Source organism: Dermochelys coriacea, chromosome 6 (genome assembly GCF_009764565.3).
Source record: "Dermochelys coriacea isolate rDerCor1 chromosome 6, rDerCor1.pri.v4, whole genome shotgun sequence".
NCBI classification, from domain to species: Eukaryota; Metazoa; Chordata; order Testudines; family Dermochelyidae; genus Dermochelys; species Dermochelys coriacea.
The window spans coordinates 5,385,474-5,403,743 of record NC_050073.1 but is presented as its reverse complement, the minus strand read 5'-3'; the positions used below and the strand labels follow the sequence as shown (position 1 = coordinate 5,403,743).

The 18,270-nt window shown below is 45.9% G+C and overlaps 1 protein-coding gene across 1 annotated transcript in view; it reads right to left on the bottom strand.

The window, feature by feature from the left end:
- Positions 1 to 18,270, bottom strand: part of LOC119856882 (E3 ubiquitin-protein ligase rnf213-alpha-like) — a 175,927-nt gene that overhangs the window by 42,757 nt on the left and 114,900 nt on the right. The window contains 11 exon segments of the mRNA XM_043516118.1: positions 1,366 to 1,581; positions 2,089 to 2,128; positions 2,260 to 2,321; positions 3,751 to 3,962; positions 7,618 to 7,801; positions 9,761 to 9,875; positions 10,013 to 10,109; positions 10,548 to 10,727; positions 13,753 to 13,922; positions 15,311 to 15,411; positions 16,777 to 16,897. Coding sequence (XP_043372053.1) covers positions 1,366 to 1,581; positions 2,089 to 2,128; positions 2,260 to 2,321; positions 3,751 to 3,962; positions 7,618 to 7,801; positions 9,761 to 9,875; positions 10,013 to 10,109; positions 10,548 to 10,727; positions 13,753 to 13,922; positions 15,311 to 15,411; positions 16,777 to 16,897 — 1,498 coding nt within the window.

Sequence of the window (18,270 nt, the reverse complement as noted above, 5' to 3'; positions counted from 1 at the left end):
AATATAAATAGACAAGAGGTGAGAGGGGAAACTAAGGATAAGAAAGATGCAGTGACTTGCCCAAGTCACCCAGGGAGTCTGTGGCAGAGCTGGGAACAGAACACAGGAAACCTGAGTCTTAGTCCAGTGCCCAATCCCCTTGATGACACAGCCCCTTTGAATGAGTAATAAAATACTGGTACAGAATCATAAAGCAAAATGGTCCTGTCAAAGTGCTCAGCCTCCAAAGCAGGCTGCTGGCTAGGCCACATCAATTCTCACAAGGGGTGCGTCTTATTTCCCTTTGAGAGACAAGGTGGGTGGCATAACATCTCTTATTGGACCAACTTCTCTTGGGGAGAGACATGATTTTGGCTTGTCTTGTTCACCAACGGAAGTTGGTCCAATGCAAGATATTACTCCACCGACCTTGTATAACTTATTTACCTTTGATATGAGACACCCCTCTATGGCACTCTGTCAATAAAAAAAGCTGTTTGTGCTACATCAGCCTTGCTTCTTGCCATATTCTCCCTTTTTGTCCCAAGTGCAGATTTTCATTCGTGTATGCTATGTGGCTTTCTTAGCCCGAATAAAGACAGTATTCGTCCTCTGGGAATCTGGTGCCAGAACTTGGAAAGCTAATTAGATGAGCGCAAAGGAAAAGAGTCATCGATACTAAGACCAGGAGGGACCTTTCTGATCACCCAGCCCAACCTCCTGCATAGCACAGGCCAGAGAATCTCATGCAGCGATTCCTGCATCCAGCCCAGTGACTTGTGGAAATTGTGATTTCCCATTTGATTTCAACAGGAAAATCTAATTTTATCAGGTGACAATAATATAATGTTTCATTGCAAACAGACACACACAGATGGTCAGGCCTGCAGGCAGCTAATCCAGGGCTCCAAACAGGTAACTGTTTGAGATTCTCTGGCTTGGGTTATGAGGAGGTCAGACTAGATGGTTATAATGGTCTCTTCTGGCCTGAAATTCTATGAATACTATTTCCCTGAAGCCCACAGAACCTCAGGCAGGTGCTGACATGCACATATCCCCAGCATTCATCACTGTAGAGGCGGGGAAATGCAAATAGTGACTTTGGGGGGGTTTGGAACAGAAAATCCAAAGTCTCTGGTTAGTGACTGAGTTAAGAGAAAGGGATGAGACTCAAAAGCAAAGTATGGTGCAGGTGAGATGGCTATGATTTCAGATTATTTCAAATATATCTGTATTTCTAGGGACTGATTGTAAGTTCCTCCTACACCCAAAAGCTGCTGTAACTGACACTGCAGACAGAAAGGGGCATAAAGGGAATTAGGTCAGTGGCACTACAGAGCTGCTGGGGCCGAGGAGGAATACAATGGCTCTTTGCTTTAGACTCACCTTGACAGCACTGGGCTGGAAGCAGATGGATTTGAATAGTTCAGTCAGTGGGTTCTGGGACAGGGTCAGCGTGAGAGCAGTATGCAGCACACCTTCCAGCAAGGTTGCATTTTCCTGGCTGCCTATGTCACTCGTGATCTTTTCCAATTTGTTTTCCATGGATTCTTCTGATGGCAGCGATGCTTGTAGGAGTCTCTCCATGTGCTTTATAATGGCCTAACTGACAATCAAATAAAACAGAGAGGGGTTTAATGGGCTCCACTTTTCACATTTCACTCCAGAGGGTCACACCGATCTCTGTTGTGTTTCATAATCAGGGTGAAATTCAGCACAAGACCAAAGTGTGGTGTTCAGTGATTGCTCAGTGCATAGAAGCTTGTTCTATGTCTGGTTCCAACTGGCTGTGATAACAACAAGAGATTCACAGCATCTCTCCTGAGACTCTGTCTGGGAAGCTCAGTCCCTAAAGGCACATTCCCTATTACTACTTTAGGCACCAGTTAAGTCCCATTCAGATCCTAAATGGCAGATCCTCTGCTAGTGTGTAAATCGTGCTGGCATCCGATGAAGTGAGCTGTAGCTCACGAAAGCTTATGCTCAAATAAATTTGTTAGTTTCTAAGGTGCCACAAGTACTCCTTTTCTTTTTGCACAGGGGTGAATTTCACTTGTACAGAATCACAAACCAAACCGTGTTCCATTAAAATAGAAAAGAGACTCTCACTGTTAGTTGCTTGGCTTCTTCAGAGTCTTTGTTTTTAATGGGTTTCAGAGTAGCAGCCGTGTTAGTCTGTATTCGCAAAAAGAAAAGCTGTAGCTCACGAAAGCTTATGCTCTAATAAATTTGTTAGTCTCTAAGGTGCCACAAGTACTCCTTTTCTTTTTGTTTTTAACGTGTCCTCTTGCTTTTTCTAGAGTCACAAGTATCAGTGGTGTACTGGAGCTCATTTTTATGTCCTAAAGAAATAAATACTTCTGTTATAACAAAGCTATTCATGTATCATTTATGTACTTATTTATTAAGGTACATCATTCTACACCGAGAGGCCACTAACGAATCCTATTAGACCAGTTACATTTGAAGGCTAATCAAAATGTTTTTCATGTATTTTATTATTATTATTCTCATTTTATGTATTGTTTTATTATTTGTATTATGGCAGTGTCTAAAAGTCCCAGTCTTGATTGGGGCCCATAGTGCCAGGCATTGCCTAGACACACAGTGACTGACATCAGTGCCCCATTTGCATTGGGTGCTGCACAAATACAAAAGTCTGGTCTACACTATAGACCTAGATCAGTATAACTATGTTGCTCAGGGTGTGAAAAATACCCACCCCATAGCGATGTAATTATGCCGACCTAACCCCCCATGTTGACAGCGCTATGCCAGCAAGAGAGCTTCTCCTGCTGAAATAGAACCTCCTGTTTGGGAGGTGGATTAACTATACTGACGGGCTCTCCCGTCAGCGTATAGCATCTTCATTAATGCACTGCAGCTCTACCGCTGCCGTGTTTTAAGCGTAGACCTGCCCACAGTAGTTGAGATCAGCAACCCATTGTGCAAGGCGCTGGACAAACATGTACTGAGAGACTGTCTCTGCCAGAGCTGTCCCTTGGGTATGGCGAATTGGGGCAACTGCCCCGGGCCCAACGCGTGGATAAAATCGTGAGAAGGCAGGCGGAGAGGTGAGATGGGAAACGGGTGGACGAGCAGGGTGACGAGGCGAACGGGGAGGCGAGTGGCAGGAGGACAGCCGGGAGGGGGGTGAGGAGGCAGGCAGTTAGTGGGGGGGAGGAGAGGGTAAGGAGGTGAGTGGTGGCCAACCCCTTTCAGAACCTCCCCCTTCCCCCAGCATCTCCTGCCCGCCGGCGGGCCCCAATCAATCAGTGCCTCCCTCTCCCTCTCAGCGCCTACCGCAGATCAGATATTTCACCCATGGCGTCAGGAGGTGCTGAGAAGGAGGGGAGAGGTGCGAGGGCGCAGCATGCTTGGGGGGGGACTGGGCAGGGAAGAGGCAGACTGGGGGTGGGAAGAGGCAGGGTGGGGTGGGATCGGGAAGAGGCAGGGCAGGGGGATTAGATTAGATTAGAAGCTAAGCGCCTATGTCCCGGGCCCTGCACCTCCCTAGGGACGGCCGTGGTCTCTGCCACAAAGAGTTCTCAATCTAAATACCAAAATCATTTTGAAAGTAAAACTCAAAAGCACAAAGGTAATATTTTAGCAATTCCGTGTGTTGGAACATTTTTTTGCTTATCAGGAAGTACAAAATTGCTTTCATGTGAATACAAAGCTCTTGAATTTACCATCCCATAGAAAGGAGATGAAACCCATTCATACAGTTTCTGTAAGCATAAAATTCTGTCACCTTTGGAAGTCGCTTACCTGTGAAGTCTCAATCCCAGGAAGGAAAATCCACTGCTCTCACCGAAGAATCTTCTGCATTATGTTCAGCCCATAGAAATTATAAAGATTTCTAATAAGGAATATTTGAGGCCAAGGTGTTTGGGCTTTTTCAACCAGATTTTTCATTGAATTCACAAGTTTGGACTGTTTCTCTGCAGTTTCAGCACTGGTCCATGTATTCTGGTCTGCAGCTGCCAAGGAGAGTTCAGTATTAGCCCCAAACCAATGCAATATTGCTGCCTAGCTTCACAGTTGTTCAAAGCTGAAACATAATGAAATCCCTGCAGTAATGTTACCATAGTATTTAAAATAAAAGTGAAAAAAGGAGAAAGTCAAGAAAGACCCCATTTGAATCGATACGTTTCATCTCAACCAGAAGGAATAGTCCTTCCATTAACCCTTCTGAAGTGAAGATTTACAGGTATAAAATGCAATACCACCTCCCAGTGGAAAATTGCTTCATGGATAAAATTCACCCTGTAGGACTAAATGTGGCCACCATTAATTTTATGGCAACAGTGAGTTTGGTCTGGCAGAACCTACAGCATTCAGAGAGGTCAGATACTTTTACAGAGTCACCAATTTTAAGGTAAAAAAGGCCCATTATGTCAGTCCACCTCCTACATAATCTTGTAAATCAAGATCGGACATTTTTCTAAAAGCTCTGCTCCAGGAATTATTTGGGGGATATTCTGTGGCCTGTGCTGTCCAAGAGGTCAGACTAGATGATCACAATAATCTCTTCTGATCTGCGAATCTATGAATAACCCGGGCCAGAGAATTTCCCCCAGTGATTCCTGCATCTGGTCCAATAACTCCTGGCTGAGCTACAGCAGCGCTTTGAGAAAGAGAAATCTATTCTTGATGTAAATACTTTAAAAATATTTAAAGAAGTTTTTACCCTATCTTTTAATTTGGTGACCTCGTACCAAGTGAGATTGGGAGGAAAGATCATTTCACGAAAGTCAGCTGGGTAAATGTGCTGTCCATACAGAAGTGGGACTCTTATTGTAGGTACCACACACTTCTGTACATCTTGCCATTTAAAGTAGTAATTTTCAGTAATGATCAGAGTTTGTTGGAAAATGGAATTTCTGTTCTGTGGGAAATTCTCACATTTCTAAATTTGTTTTGTCCAAATCATGAGGAAAAGTAAAAATCTCAAAATATTTCATGTATGAAATATTCCGATTCAGAAACATCTGTAAGCAGGGTCTGAATGAACTCTCCCCTGACATCTAGTGGTGAGTTGGGGAAGAGGACTTCAGGAGCCGACTGTTTGCACAGACGCACCCACTCTGACTAGGTGCGCAGCATGATGGAGCCGCTTTGCCCAAATGATCACTTTTAGCTGGTGCTGGGTTGCAAATCACTTTGGTATTGGGTGCAGGAGTGAAAGTGTTGTCACCCTTGTTGTGTGCATAAAGGGCAGAAGATCTGTGCTTGGCATACCCTGATTGAGGGGTTCTCCCTCAAATGAACTGCATTCGCTAAGCTGTGGATAGAGGTGCCAAAGCCCAGTGCAGAGGTGAGAGAAGGAGGACAGGTGTCTGTACATGGTGGCGTGGGCTCTAAGGGTCCTAAACACCATTTGTCCTTCCCCTCCCTACTGTTTAATGACAGGGCTGATTAAGATTCAGTTGAGAGTCTTTTGTTTTGGATCCCTAGAGCTGAAATCACTGATAACCAGGTCCAAGCATTAGAGCTGCTATGGGACAGCATCTCTGGTAAAAGTGACTGCCCCGCCTGCACTAGCAATGAGGCTCCCCCACTAACAGCTGTAATCCCTGAGAGCTGTGTTAAGTGGTGGGACCTCAAGATATTTCAGATGCTGCAGTAGAGAGGGCAGTGGTGGAATGAGCGATGGCAGAGCAGCTGATATAGGAGTGAGCAGCTGACAGAGTGACCAACAGTGGAGTGAGCTTGAGGAGTAAGCAGCAGATGGCACAGTGAGTAGCAGCAAAGTGAGTGGCTGATGGTGGAGTGAGCAGTGGCGGGGCAAGTGGCCAATGGTGGAGTGATAGCTGAGGCATTGCTCAGTGCCTTCTGCCCCATGGGTGGGAGGTGAACTCATGCGAATGCACTTCTGAAATCTTGGTCTTCAATGACCAAAGACAACAACTGTTTGCTTGCCTGTTCCCATTTCCTGCCCTTAGCTAAACATGATTCCAATTTCCCCAATCCCATTCCCTGTTCCCATTTCCCCCACCCACACACTTCCTGATTGACTGCAGACTATATAGTAAAACATGAGTTCTGCTTAGCTATATCTTAACCAATCATTTTACTGAAATTTAACTAACCAGTCCACCCAGAGGTGGTGTTAGGATAAAGATATTCAGGCCTATCTGTAAAGGCCTATATTCTAAGAATATAGGTGTATTCTTATCACTTAGCTAATTCTAGAGGTATAAAAGAAAGAATCAAAATCACTGTCTGCCGGCGTAAGGGCCTTCTCTTACTGTGACAGTCTGAGGCCCTGTTCTTAGGCTAAGGCCTTTGACTAAGCAGCAGGGGTAGCCATAAGTTGGGAAGCGAACGCTCACCTCCTCACATTCCAACCTAGTCACATTGATATAAGGTGCTAGTGGGCTGTTGAGAATACAATCCTGTCCTGATAATGCCCATCGCCTCCAGAGAAAGGGAAGTGCCTAGAAGATATAAAAGGAAATTTAGTTTGATAGCATCCTGTCTGGCAAGAACTCCCTTATCAATAGCTGGGGTGTGAAATTCTCATTTCTGTGTTTGTTCTATCACTGAAGTCCCCATTTCCCTGTTGTTTGTCTGTATAATCTCTGTCTGGTTCTGTGATTGTTTCTGTCTGCTGTATAATTAATTTTGCTGGGTGTAAACTAATTAAGATGGTGGGATATAATTGGTTAAATTATCATGTTACAATATGTTAGGATTGGTTAGTTAAATTTCAGGAAAATGATTGGTTAAGGTATAGCTAAGCAGAACTCAAGTCTGCAGTCTACTATATAGTCTGCAGTCAATCAGGAAGTGTGTGGGTGGGGGAAATGGGAATCATGTTTAGCTAAGGGCAGGAAATGGGAACAGGGACACAGATGTAAGGCTCTGTGGTGTCAGAGCTGGGAAGGGGGACACCAAGGAAGGAAACTGAAATCATGCTTGCTGGAAGTTCACCCCAATAAACATCGAATTGTTTGCACCTTTGGACTTCGGGTATTGCTGCTCTCTGTTCATGCGAGAAGGACCAGGGAAGTAAGTGGGTGAAGGAATAAGCCCCCTAACAGGTGGTGTATAATTTTCCCAGATTCCTTGGTGGGTGCTTGAGCCAGTTCTGTAATGTATCATCAAAAGGAAGCCCTAGATATTGAACCCGGCTGGTCCTTATTGCTGCCAACTCCACCTGGCAGAACGGTTACACATAGAAACAACCTTATTGAAACAAAATGTTTGATAATGTCAAAACATTTCATTTTGATATCATATATAATATAATGTAATATCATATATATCAAAGTCAAAATGAGAAAATTGAACTGAAATGATAAAGTTAAAACAAAAGGTAAAAATCCAAATGAAACTGAATGAAAAAGACAATATCAAATAAAACACTCCATTTCAATTTCAAAATGTTTCAAAACTTTTCTGTTGAAAATTTCATCAAAATCGACACGTTCCCACAAAACATTTCAGTTCGGAAGGGACAGCATTTTCTAATGGAAAACTGTTCAGCTGAAAATTTTTTGATCGGCTCTAGAAATTACTCTGGACAAACACAACCCTTAAAGCAAACAACATCCATGGAGCTGAACGGTTCTCTAACCAATCTTCCCTGATGTCCAGCACAACTGGAAGACAGTTAGAAACTCCACTTACCACTTGGCAGCTCTCTGCCAAGCACAGATGCAACATTACCGATGGCGAGTCGGAGCTTAGCAATGAACTGCAGGTTTTCAATGCTGGTGAGAGTGGCAGAGCTGGGAGCAGACAGATCTGCAGTGGAGAGCAAGTGCTCCGAATTCTGGCTGGCGTCTTCTTGAAAGGAGGAATATATAAAATCCTGTTCAAGAGAGAATTTTAAAAAATGTACAGTAGTGAAGAGATAGTACCTCTGTGTAAAGGAGATGCAGTTGGTTGGGCCAGCTGTATTTTTGTGACTCAACTTTTCCCTTCCCCTCACACCACATAGCAGACAATAACCTTAAAGGCTACAAAATATAAAATTGTTCTGAACCTGATCATTTTGAAACAATGCCACTGATTAAAAATAATAGCCTCCCATCTGCCTCTCCCCACCTTGTATCTAACCCGCCATCTTCTGCTCCCACCCCTCTCCCCGCTTCCCAACTCCTAGGAGCCTCTGGGTAAAATTTTCAAAAATACCGAAGTGATTTAGGAGACAAAGGTCACTTAAAGGCTGTGGGACTTAGGGTCCTAAATGACTTAGGCACTACTGAAAAATTTCCCCTAAGTCTCTTTGAAAGTCAGTGAGATTTAATCTCCTAAGTACTAAGTTATTTCTGAAAATGGGAGAACTGGCCATTAATTGTGTGTTTCTCCTTTTCTGGGTGCCCAACATGAGGTACCTGGGTCTGACTTGTAGAAATGCTGAGTACTCACAGCTGCAACTGAGGTCAACAGGAGCTGTGTATGAACTGTGATAAAGTTCCTCCTCTACCTTGGTGGGTCCTGTGCTTATTGGCGGATTTTACTTGCCTCAGAGATTCACAGTAGCCCTCAGTTTGGCCACTTTTGTGGCTCAAATCTGCCATTCACTCAGGTAACCTCATCACTGGCCAGCATGGGGAAAAAAGAGTAAGAACAATCCCCGCAGTTTCTGTTGATCCACCTTGTGGGTCGGGGAACAGCCCAGAGACCTTCCCCTCTGGTGGAACCTCCTGTGTTGGATCAGGAGTTGGGAGGTTTGGGGGTAACTCGGGTCCACCCTCTACCCTGGGTTCCAGCCCAGGGCCCTGTGGACTACAGCTGTCTAGAGTGCCTTCTGGAACAGCTGTGCAACAGCTACAATTCCCTGGGCTACTTCCCCATGGCCTCCTCCCAACCCCTTCTTTGTCCTCCCCACAGGACCTTCCTCCTGATATCTGTTAATGCTTGTACTCCTCAGTCCTCCAGCAGCATGTCTTCTCACTCCCTGCTCCTTACACACACCTCACTAACTGGAGTGAGAGCCTTTTTAAACCAGGTGTCCTGATTAGCCTGCCTGCCTTAATTAGTTCTAGAAAGTTCTTGAGTGTTCTGGAATAGTACCTGTTATTGTACCCAGGGAAAAGGGACCTGCTTAACCTGGAAATAATGTATCTACCTTCGACCACTCTCTTGTAGCCATCTGGCCTGACCCTGTCACAGAACATATAAAATGCTATAAAAATGCTAAGTACTCTGCTTGTCACTACCTGAGGATCTAAAATTGGGCACCCAAAATTAGTGGAGTTTTTTCACAATTTGGCCTTAATCTTTCTGTGTCTCAGTTCAACAGCTATAAAATGGACAAAATAATATTACCTAATCTCACAGGGGTGTAGTGAAGATCAATTTTGTGAAGATCAATTTATTAACATTTGTGAACCACTCTGATACCATAGTGAGAACACCACAGTGGAAATAATTTTGCATTCAGAGCAGGGTCTGGATGGTGTGCAGAGAATAAGCTAGGGCACCTAGTACAATGGGTCATAGTCCATGACTAATACTCCTAGGCACCACAATAATACAAATAAATAAATAATAAGAAAAATGTTGAGTAACTATTCATACAGTGAATGAGGCAGGGATTCTGTGGAAAAAAATAGTATGTGATTATGTAATTGCAGACTATACCATAAGGAATATGACAGAGCACATGAGGATCAAGTGAAGACTGCACAAGTAACCTTAGTTTTAGCATTTCCTAACATTCAAGTACTTGACTTTTCAACCTTAAATGTTCTTTTAACATAGTTATGATGGATGTAATAAAACATCTACATTTATCCACAGACACCCCACTCATGAGACTCACCTCAAAGCAGCACACTGCCATGAAACAGAAATCATCACGACTGCTTTGATTTAATGATAACGCTTCCTCCATCCTAGAGAGATAGCCTTCCAGGTCTTCCTTCACATCGTCTAGTCTAGGAGAAAATGGACATAACTTATAAAACTGAATATACCCATCGTGAATCTGTGAGTGAAATACAGACTAACACGGCTACTACTCTGAAAATAGTTAATATAGTTAATCTGGCTGGGAGGAAGCGCTGGAACTAACCTGCACCGAAGCAGCATTTTCAAAACGGAGGACTTGACAGTAGGACTTGGGTCCATGCACTCTTCAAAGGGCGACAAATCACTTGTTGGTTTGTACACTGAAACCAAAGAGTAGAATGGATTACTTTTTTCTTTTTGAGCATGAGACCAGATCCCCATCTGGTGTGAATCAGCCATAGCTACACTGGAGTCAATGGTTCCCCAGCTAGCATCAATCGGCCAAAGCTCCATTGGAGCCAATGGGTCAAATCCCCAGCTGGTATGAATTGACCCTATCTACACTGGAGCCAATGGGCCAGATCCCCAGCTGGCATCAATTGTCTGAAGCTCCAATGGGGCTAGATCCCCAACTGGTGTGAATTGCCCTAAATTCTCCAACACCAGGAAGAAATAGAAAGAAACCACATATTTATTGTTTGGTTTTTTTCAATCTCATGATTTTAAAGTCACTCATGAGTTTTGGGGCCTGACTCAGGATATCTGAACAACTGGGATTGGCGGGATCGAGCCATTCCCGTGTTACACACATCACTCACCCTTTCTAACCTCTTGATGTTCTGGGTTAGAAGGTTTGCAAGCCACGAACTTAATCCGTTGTTCGATGATCTCTGCAGATGGTGGGATTTTGTCCCCAAAACAGTAACTACTGACAAATTCCACAAAGAAGGAGTTGCACTTCCTCCTGAATTTGTTGTGATTTGCAACTGCCTCCCTAGGACGAGAAAAAGATTATTTTTTTAAAATGTCACTGTTTTAATATACAATGTAGCAGACAAAATCAGAATGGCTGGAAGATGAATCTAAATATATTGAGAGTGGAAAAAAGACAAAAAAAAAATAACCGTGAGGATGAGTAACCATTGGAACAAATTACCAAGGGAAAAGGAGGTTTTGCCATCATATAAAATCTTTAAATCAAGACTGAATGTATTTCTGAAAGATCTGCTATAGCTCAAGCCAAAGTTATGTGCATGATGTAGAAATCACTGGGTGAGATTCTCTGGTCTTATGATCTAATGGTCCCTTCTGGCCTTAAAAATCTATGAATCTACAAATCTCTCTGTGCTGAAACATGCACATAGCTCCACAACTCCTGCTAAAGTTAAGAGGACTTGGTGTGTGTACTGAGAGTAGACTTCTGTTCCGCAAACAGGGCCTTGCCATCAAATGGGAGGTTCTACAAGGAGGTCTGCACCTCACTGGACAGCCCAGACAGAGGAGCCACGGCACCTTTCTCATGGACACCGTGGAGGCCATAGACCTTGCAGCCGTATCCGCAGCATCCGACGCTGCTTGCAGGGTTGCCCTGGCAGGTCGCTGTATCCTCCTCCACCAGAGCTTTGAACTCCTTCTTGTCACACTCCTGGAGGGAATCCTCGAATTTGGGTAGAGAGCCCCACAAATTGAACTCATAAAGACCCAGGGAGAGCCTGATGGTTCGCCACCCTTAACTGGAAACTCGAGGATGAATAAACCTTCCTTCCAAATAAGTCCAGCCTCCTTCAGTCTTTATTTTTTGGAGTAGGGGCTGGTTGGCCCTGCCTCTCCCTGTGGTTGACTGACTCAACCACCAGGGCGTTGGGGGCAAGGTGGGTGTACAGGTATTCATGCCCCTTGGTGGGCATAAAGTACTTCCATTCTGCCTTCTTAGAGATGGGGGGCAAGGAAGCCGGGGCTTGCCACAAGGCATTTTAAATTTTTGCCATCCCTTCGTGGAGTGGGAGGGCCACCCTGCCCGGTACCAAGGCCAATAGGATGTTGAAGAGGGAGTCCGAGGGCTCCTCCACCTCCTTGGCCTGAAGGCTGAGACTTGATGACACCCTTTTCAGTAGCTCTTGGTGGGCTTTAGAGTCCTTCTGCAGAACAGAGGGAGGAGGGGCCGTAATTGCCTCATCGAAGAGGGTGAGGATGCAGGTGCGGTACTCTGCGTACCCACCGGTACCAGAGGTCCCACCACTTGGTCGCCCTCCAGGCATGGAACTGAAGATGTATGCCCCACTGACTCCTTTCTGGGAGGCTGACCATCTTTCCAAGGCTCCGGCCACTGAGCGAGCCCCCACTGAGAGCTGCATTGGGGGCCACGGTGCCCATTGGTACCAGGTGCCGACCAAGGAGCCCAGTGCCGCTGCACCTGCTGTGGCACCGGCGGAACAAGCTGTTCAGCCTAACTAGCCTGTCCCATTGACTGATGACTACGAAGGGAGGCCGGGCTGGCTTACGACCTGCCTCTATCCCTGGACCGGGAGGAGTGGTGGCGTCGGGAATGGTGCCAACCATGAGACAATGATCCCGACGTGGAGGAAAGGTACTGCCACTAGCAGCTGCTCTGTGATCAGCTCCAGCAGGCAGATTCGTGCCGGCAACGTGCCGGCGATTGATGCCCGGGACTGCGGGAGCGGTGCCGCGATGGGGTCCTGGGGCGAGACGATGAGCAGGAACGGTGTCGATGCCCGTATCGCGACACGCTACGGTAGCCTCTCTGAGATGAGGACCTCTGATGCCATCTGTCTCAGTGTCGATGGGGCCCGCTCCCCTTGCGAGGTCTATGGTCCCTCGAGGAGGAGCGGTGCCTGGAACCCCTGTCAGTCGGAACCCAGCCAGACAACCTGGTGGGGGTTGATGGTGACCGGCTTGGACTACAGACGGGATGGTCGCTGAGCGGTGAACGGCATCAGGAACATTCTCTCGACTGCGAATGGTACCGACCAGGAAGCGACTGTGGAGATCCCAGCGGTGGCTTGCCTCTGGACCGGGGAGCCAGCGTTGGTGGTGCCCCAGTACTGGCAGAGACATAATGTCCTGGGCTGCTTGCAGAGCCTCTGGCGTGGAGGGCACCCGGACATCCAGGGAAGCCTGCGCCAAATGGGCCGGGCTACTCTGCTCAACCTGACTCAGAGGCCTGGAGGCCGATGGGGACCGAGAACTGCACAACGTGGGTCTAGTCTCTCCCCTGGTCTTGCTCCGGTGCCTTGGCAGAGAAGACCTCTTCTTAGCCTTCTTGGTGTGCCCCGTGGATGCGGAGCAGTGCCGACTGGTGGAAGGCACCGAAGGGTCACTTCACACTGACACCGCAGTACCCAGTGCTGACTTGGAGTGGCGCACCGGAGTCAGAGTCAACGCCGACTCCATCAGAATGGCTCGGAGCTGAATGTCCCTTTCTTTTTTGGTCCAAGGCTTGCAAGATCTGCAAATCTTGCAGCGATATCTGAGATGGGTTTCCTCCAGACAGCATAAACAGTCCGCATGAGGGTCACTCACTAGCACTGGCCGCCTGCAAGTGTCGCACGACTTAAAGCCTGGGGCACGGGGCATGCCCTGACCCGGTAGCACTAAACTAACACTAATCTAAACTACTTTAACTACAGGTACTACTAACTATGAACGAACAAGAGTTCAAGAGGAAAGCTACAGACAAGCTGGAGTAGAGCAGTTCCAATGCACCTTCACTGGCGGCAAGAAGGAACTGAGGGTGTAGGGAGCGCGTAGTGCCCCTTATACTGCGCCATAGAGGTGCCACTCCAGGGGTTGCTAGGGGCACTCCCCTACGGGTAATGCTAGGGGAAAAACTTCCGGCACTGGTGCACTTGGCGAGCATGCACACCTATTGTGGAATACACATGAGCAATCACCCGAAGAAGCAGCAATCATTCTGGACAACTGTCAGTAACTCAGATTAACAGTTGCTAAACAAGTGTCCCAAATCACAGAGTCAGGCGACTCTGAAACCTGTGCAGTAGCTGGTGATCTGGGAGGCAGTGGGCGTGTAATCCTCGGGGACACTCTTCTTGCAGATCTTGCACTGCCTGATGTTCCACTCCCGGATGCATTGTGTGCAGAAAATGTGCCCGCAGGGCAGCTCAGCTGGGTCAGTGATCTCGTTCTGGCAGCTTTTGCATTTGTTCACACCCTTCCTGAAAGACACCACGAAAGCAAGATGCAATTCACGGGGTCTGATTCTCCACTGCCTTGTGCCTTACAGAGTCCATAAAATAAATAATAATGAATAAAGACTTGCATAGCTGGGCCCAAAGCTCCATGGCAATACACATAAGCCCGACTGTCACAGAGTGGCTGGCTCCTTTAAATGAAGCAGATCCTGCTCCGCTCTGCCAGAACAGGTGCTTCCAGTTTGGCCAATTAAAATGCAGAGCAGTGTCTGGGGCTACAAAGGATCAGGGAGAATCAAAGTGGGAGGACATCCCTGAAGGAAGCTGCAGGAAGTTCCTGGGGAAAGGCCGAAGGCAGGGGAGCAGCAGAAGGGTTCACTGGCTGACCTCCCCAAGCCAAAGAGCCAGGGCTGGAAAGGTTTGAAGGCAAGGGCAGCAGTGGAGGAGCTTACCCATTGACATCACTACCTAGGAGAGCTGGAAAGTTAGTATAACAGAAGGAGCGATGGATGCTCCCTTGGTGAAGATGATCTCCCAGCAGAGAGTCTGGGGGAGTGTGGGTGGGCATTGACACTGGAAAGAGAAGAGTTGCACTCCAGCTGAAAGGGCTGGGGTGGTTTTCCTGGTAGAAGAACAGGAGACAACCAACAAAGAGCCCCAGTGTGGTGGAAGGTGCCAGAGAGTGGTATTTAAGGTCTATATGTATTGTGGGACTCTTGTTCTGGATTCTTTGCACTAGGTTTTTATAATAAATTGGCCCCAAGGAGGAAAATTTTGAGGCAAGAGAGCTCTTGGGGAGTTGTAAGGGGCCTGAGAGGAGAAATGGGAAAATAAGCCTGTTGTGAAGGTGCCCAGCCACAAGGGGGCACTGATAGGAGGGGCAGTTGTTCACACCCATGGTACATAATGCAAAATGCTTTGTGTATGTGTGGATATAGCACTGAATGCTGAGACAGGTATGCCATGGTACATGGGAGGCTGCAAGCAGGTTTCAGGGTGTCCTCCAAGCAGGGACAGTGTTAGACTTGCTGGGGCTCAGGACAGAAAGCCGAAGCACCACTGCATTGGGCTGAAGCCTGGGGCCCTAACTCTGCCACCCAAGGCTGAAGCCAAAGCCTCAGCAGCTTGGCTTTATGGGAGCCCTGTGGCATGGAGACCCAGGCAATTGCCCCTGCTTGCTACCCCCTAATGTCGGCCCTGTCTTTCATATGCAGAAAACAAGTTGTGGTGGCACAGGTGGACCATGGAATTTTATAGCATGTTGTGGGGGGACCTCTGAAAGAAAAAGGTTGAGAATCCCTGACAATATTTTTGTTAACTTGCAAGTGTAATTAATAGACATATTGCCTGCGAAAGATACCCTTATTGAAAATTTACCCACAATGGTCTTTTTGCTTGTTTGCTTGACTTACACAAGGTAGGTGGTAGCAGCATTGTTGCTGCATCTCTTCAGCACTTTTGTCACATTTTCAAAAATCTTTGCTGGTTTACCATCTTCAATATCGTACAGTAACTACAGAAAATAAAGCATAATGAATGTCATTACATTCTAAGTGATACAAGAAGTATTTAAAAAGTTACATTAGCAAAAGCAAGCTCTCAAAAGTTAGGATATGCCAGAATCAAGGTTGCCCATTCAACCTTAACTCTACCCCTTTAGTCTTGTATAACATCACATAGGAAGTCTAGGGCAGAGCCCAGACTAGATCCCAGGTCTCCTGAGTCCCAGCCCAGAGCCTTAAATACTCTCCCTCATTCACTGTTCATTCTGTGCACTGAATGAGGTTGGAGTCTGACAGAACCCATAGCACATGATCATGTAATTAAAGATTGGATCATAATGCAGAAGCATCGGGGCTGAATTAAGGTTGCAAAGGTTTTCAGAGAGATCTGGGGCCAAACTTTGCAAACTTGGGTGCCCAATATCACACACACATCTCCATCACTGGGAACACCAGCTGAGGACGGCTGGTCAAAACATGTTGTCAACAGAAAATTGGCTTATTTACTGAATAAAAACTTTAATGGGTGTTGTCTGTGTTCCTGAAAAAAACTTGTTTTTTTTGTCAGAAAACCAAAACCTTGAAACCTAGAAATTATATTTTACACTGTAACACCAAGATGATATTTTGTGTCATCTAATACCAAAACTATTGAAAATCATAATCAAAACGTGGAAATTTTGAATTTTTCAGCTTTTGTTTCAATTTGGAATGAAGCCAAATTTTCAAATCCTGTGCCAAACAGACTTTCTGTCCTGTGCAAGGCTCTAATTCTGGGATGAGGACTGCAGATGGCCTTAGTGTAGTGTGCACAGGAGATGGGGACGGTAAGTGGGGGAACTGTCCAGGGTCAATGCAGCTTGGTCCACCTGCAGGCTACCTCCTGATCCCTTGTGGGGACACCACGTCCCATGTGGGTGAAGGACTGGGTTGGGTGAATCCTCAACTGATGAGTGAATAATGGATTATTTAGAGCTAGGTAATAATGGATTTTTCAGTTCGCTGGCAATTCCGAAAAAATTGGGGAAAAATGAGCTTTGTGCCAAATTTGTTTAGTAAGAAACAAAACATTTTGGAGAAAGCCGAAATATTTTGTTTTGATTTTGACCATTTTAATTGTATTAAAAAGTAAAATTAAAGGAAATTTTGAAATGGAAACAAAAAAATTGAAATATTTTGATTTTTTCCCTGAAATAATTTGGAAAAACTGACATGAAGCATTTTGGTATTGCCAACTCTGCATTTTTCTCCAAAAAAAGTTTTGAATGAAAAAGTTCTTCTAGCGGTCCTTCCGATCTCAGCTGGGTCCTAGGGGCTGTAGCCTCTTGTTCCATGCGGTTTCAAAGGGGCAGTGGGGCGCTGTTTTATACACCTACATTCCAGAGGAAGACAAACTGCTTCACAACGAGCTTTAGCAGCTTCTCGTCCATATTGGTTTCATCATGTAGCAGGTGATCGATGAGCAGGTAGACAATGTTGGTGCAATTCCACTGATGTCTGAAAAAGAGACAGAATTGCCTCACTGAGAGTAGCTGTGTCTTGTCTGCTGGGAAAAATAATTCTTCCCCACATCTTTGGACAAAACCAGCCACCTGGATATAGGAACTGAACATGTAAACCGGTCCTTTGGCTCACAATCCCCTCAGGCTGGGTGTGATGGATTGCAGTCAGGGACTGTTCAACTGTTACTAGCTGTTCAGGGAAGCTTACAAAATGAAGGGGAACCTGAACAAGGGGGAATCAAAGGAGGAAAAAAACTTTGTCCTTTCCTCTGCTGTGTGCATAAAGCTTGGAAAGCCTCAGTGGGATTATGGTCCAAGGTTTCTGAGTGGATTTGCTCTATCTTTGTGGCTAGAACAAGCTCTGGAGAAAGGGCCATGACACGAGTAATATCTGGGGTTTTATTAGGAATGTAGGACTGGAAGGGACAACTTGGGCTGTGGAGTCCAGTCCCTGCTATCACTGGTTACCCTGTCAGATAATCCTTTTCATAAATTTATCAAGCTTCATCTTCAAACCAGTTAGGGTGTTTGCCCCCCACCACTGCCTCTATCGGGGGCTCTTTCAGAACCTCCCTTTCTCTGATGACTACTTGTGGCACCTTAGAGATTAACAAATTTATTAGAGCATAAGCTTTCGTGAGCTACAGCTCACTTCATCGGATGCATTAACTAGTTAAGTTACTTAAGTAATGTAATTCAACGTACCTTAGGTCAACTTACAGCGGTGTCCACACTATGCTATGTTGCTGGGAGATGTTCTCCTGGTGACCTAGCTTCTGCCTCTCATTGAGGGGGATTAAAGACGTTGATGGGAGAGTGCTCTCCCATCAATTTAGCGTGTCTTCACCTGACCTGCTAAATCGATGCCACTGCATTGATGGCAGCGGAACCGATTTAGCATGGCAGTGAAGACAAGCCTTTAGTCTCCTGTCCTCAGATAGGTTCTCTATTCCCCTGAGCATCTCTTTCTCAGTTCCTGTTCCAGATTCTTGTCCCAGCTGGTGAAACCACTCTCCAGTGCACACACCCAATTCTATAATATTAAAATACACATTTCCAAAGGCAGGATTTGCACCAGCAACACAAGTAGCCAGTGTGTGCAGGTGACATAAAATATTGAACCTTGAATCACAAGATAAGCCTGTTCCATTAATGGTTCTGATCCTCCAAAGACTTGTGCCCTGCCTCATTATTTACATATGTGTAAAACATTCCCACTGGTGTGAGGGGGAAGTCTGATGTAGCAGACTTTTACATCCAGTCTGCACAGGTGTAAATAGCATCACAGAGGATGAGGAAGGGGGACATCAGGGACTAATGAAGGGATCTAGGATGTTTACATTTGAACTAATAGAGTAACACAGCTGG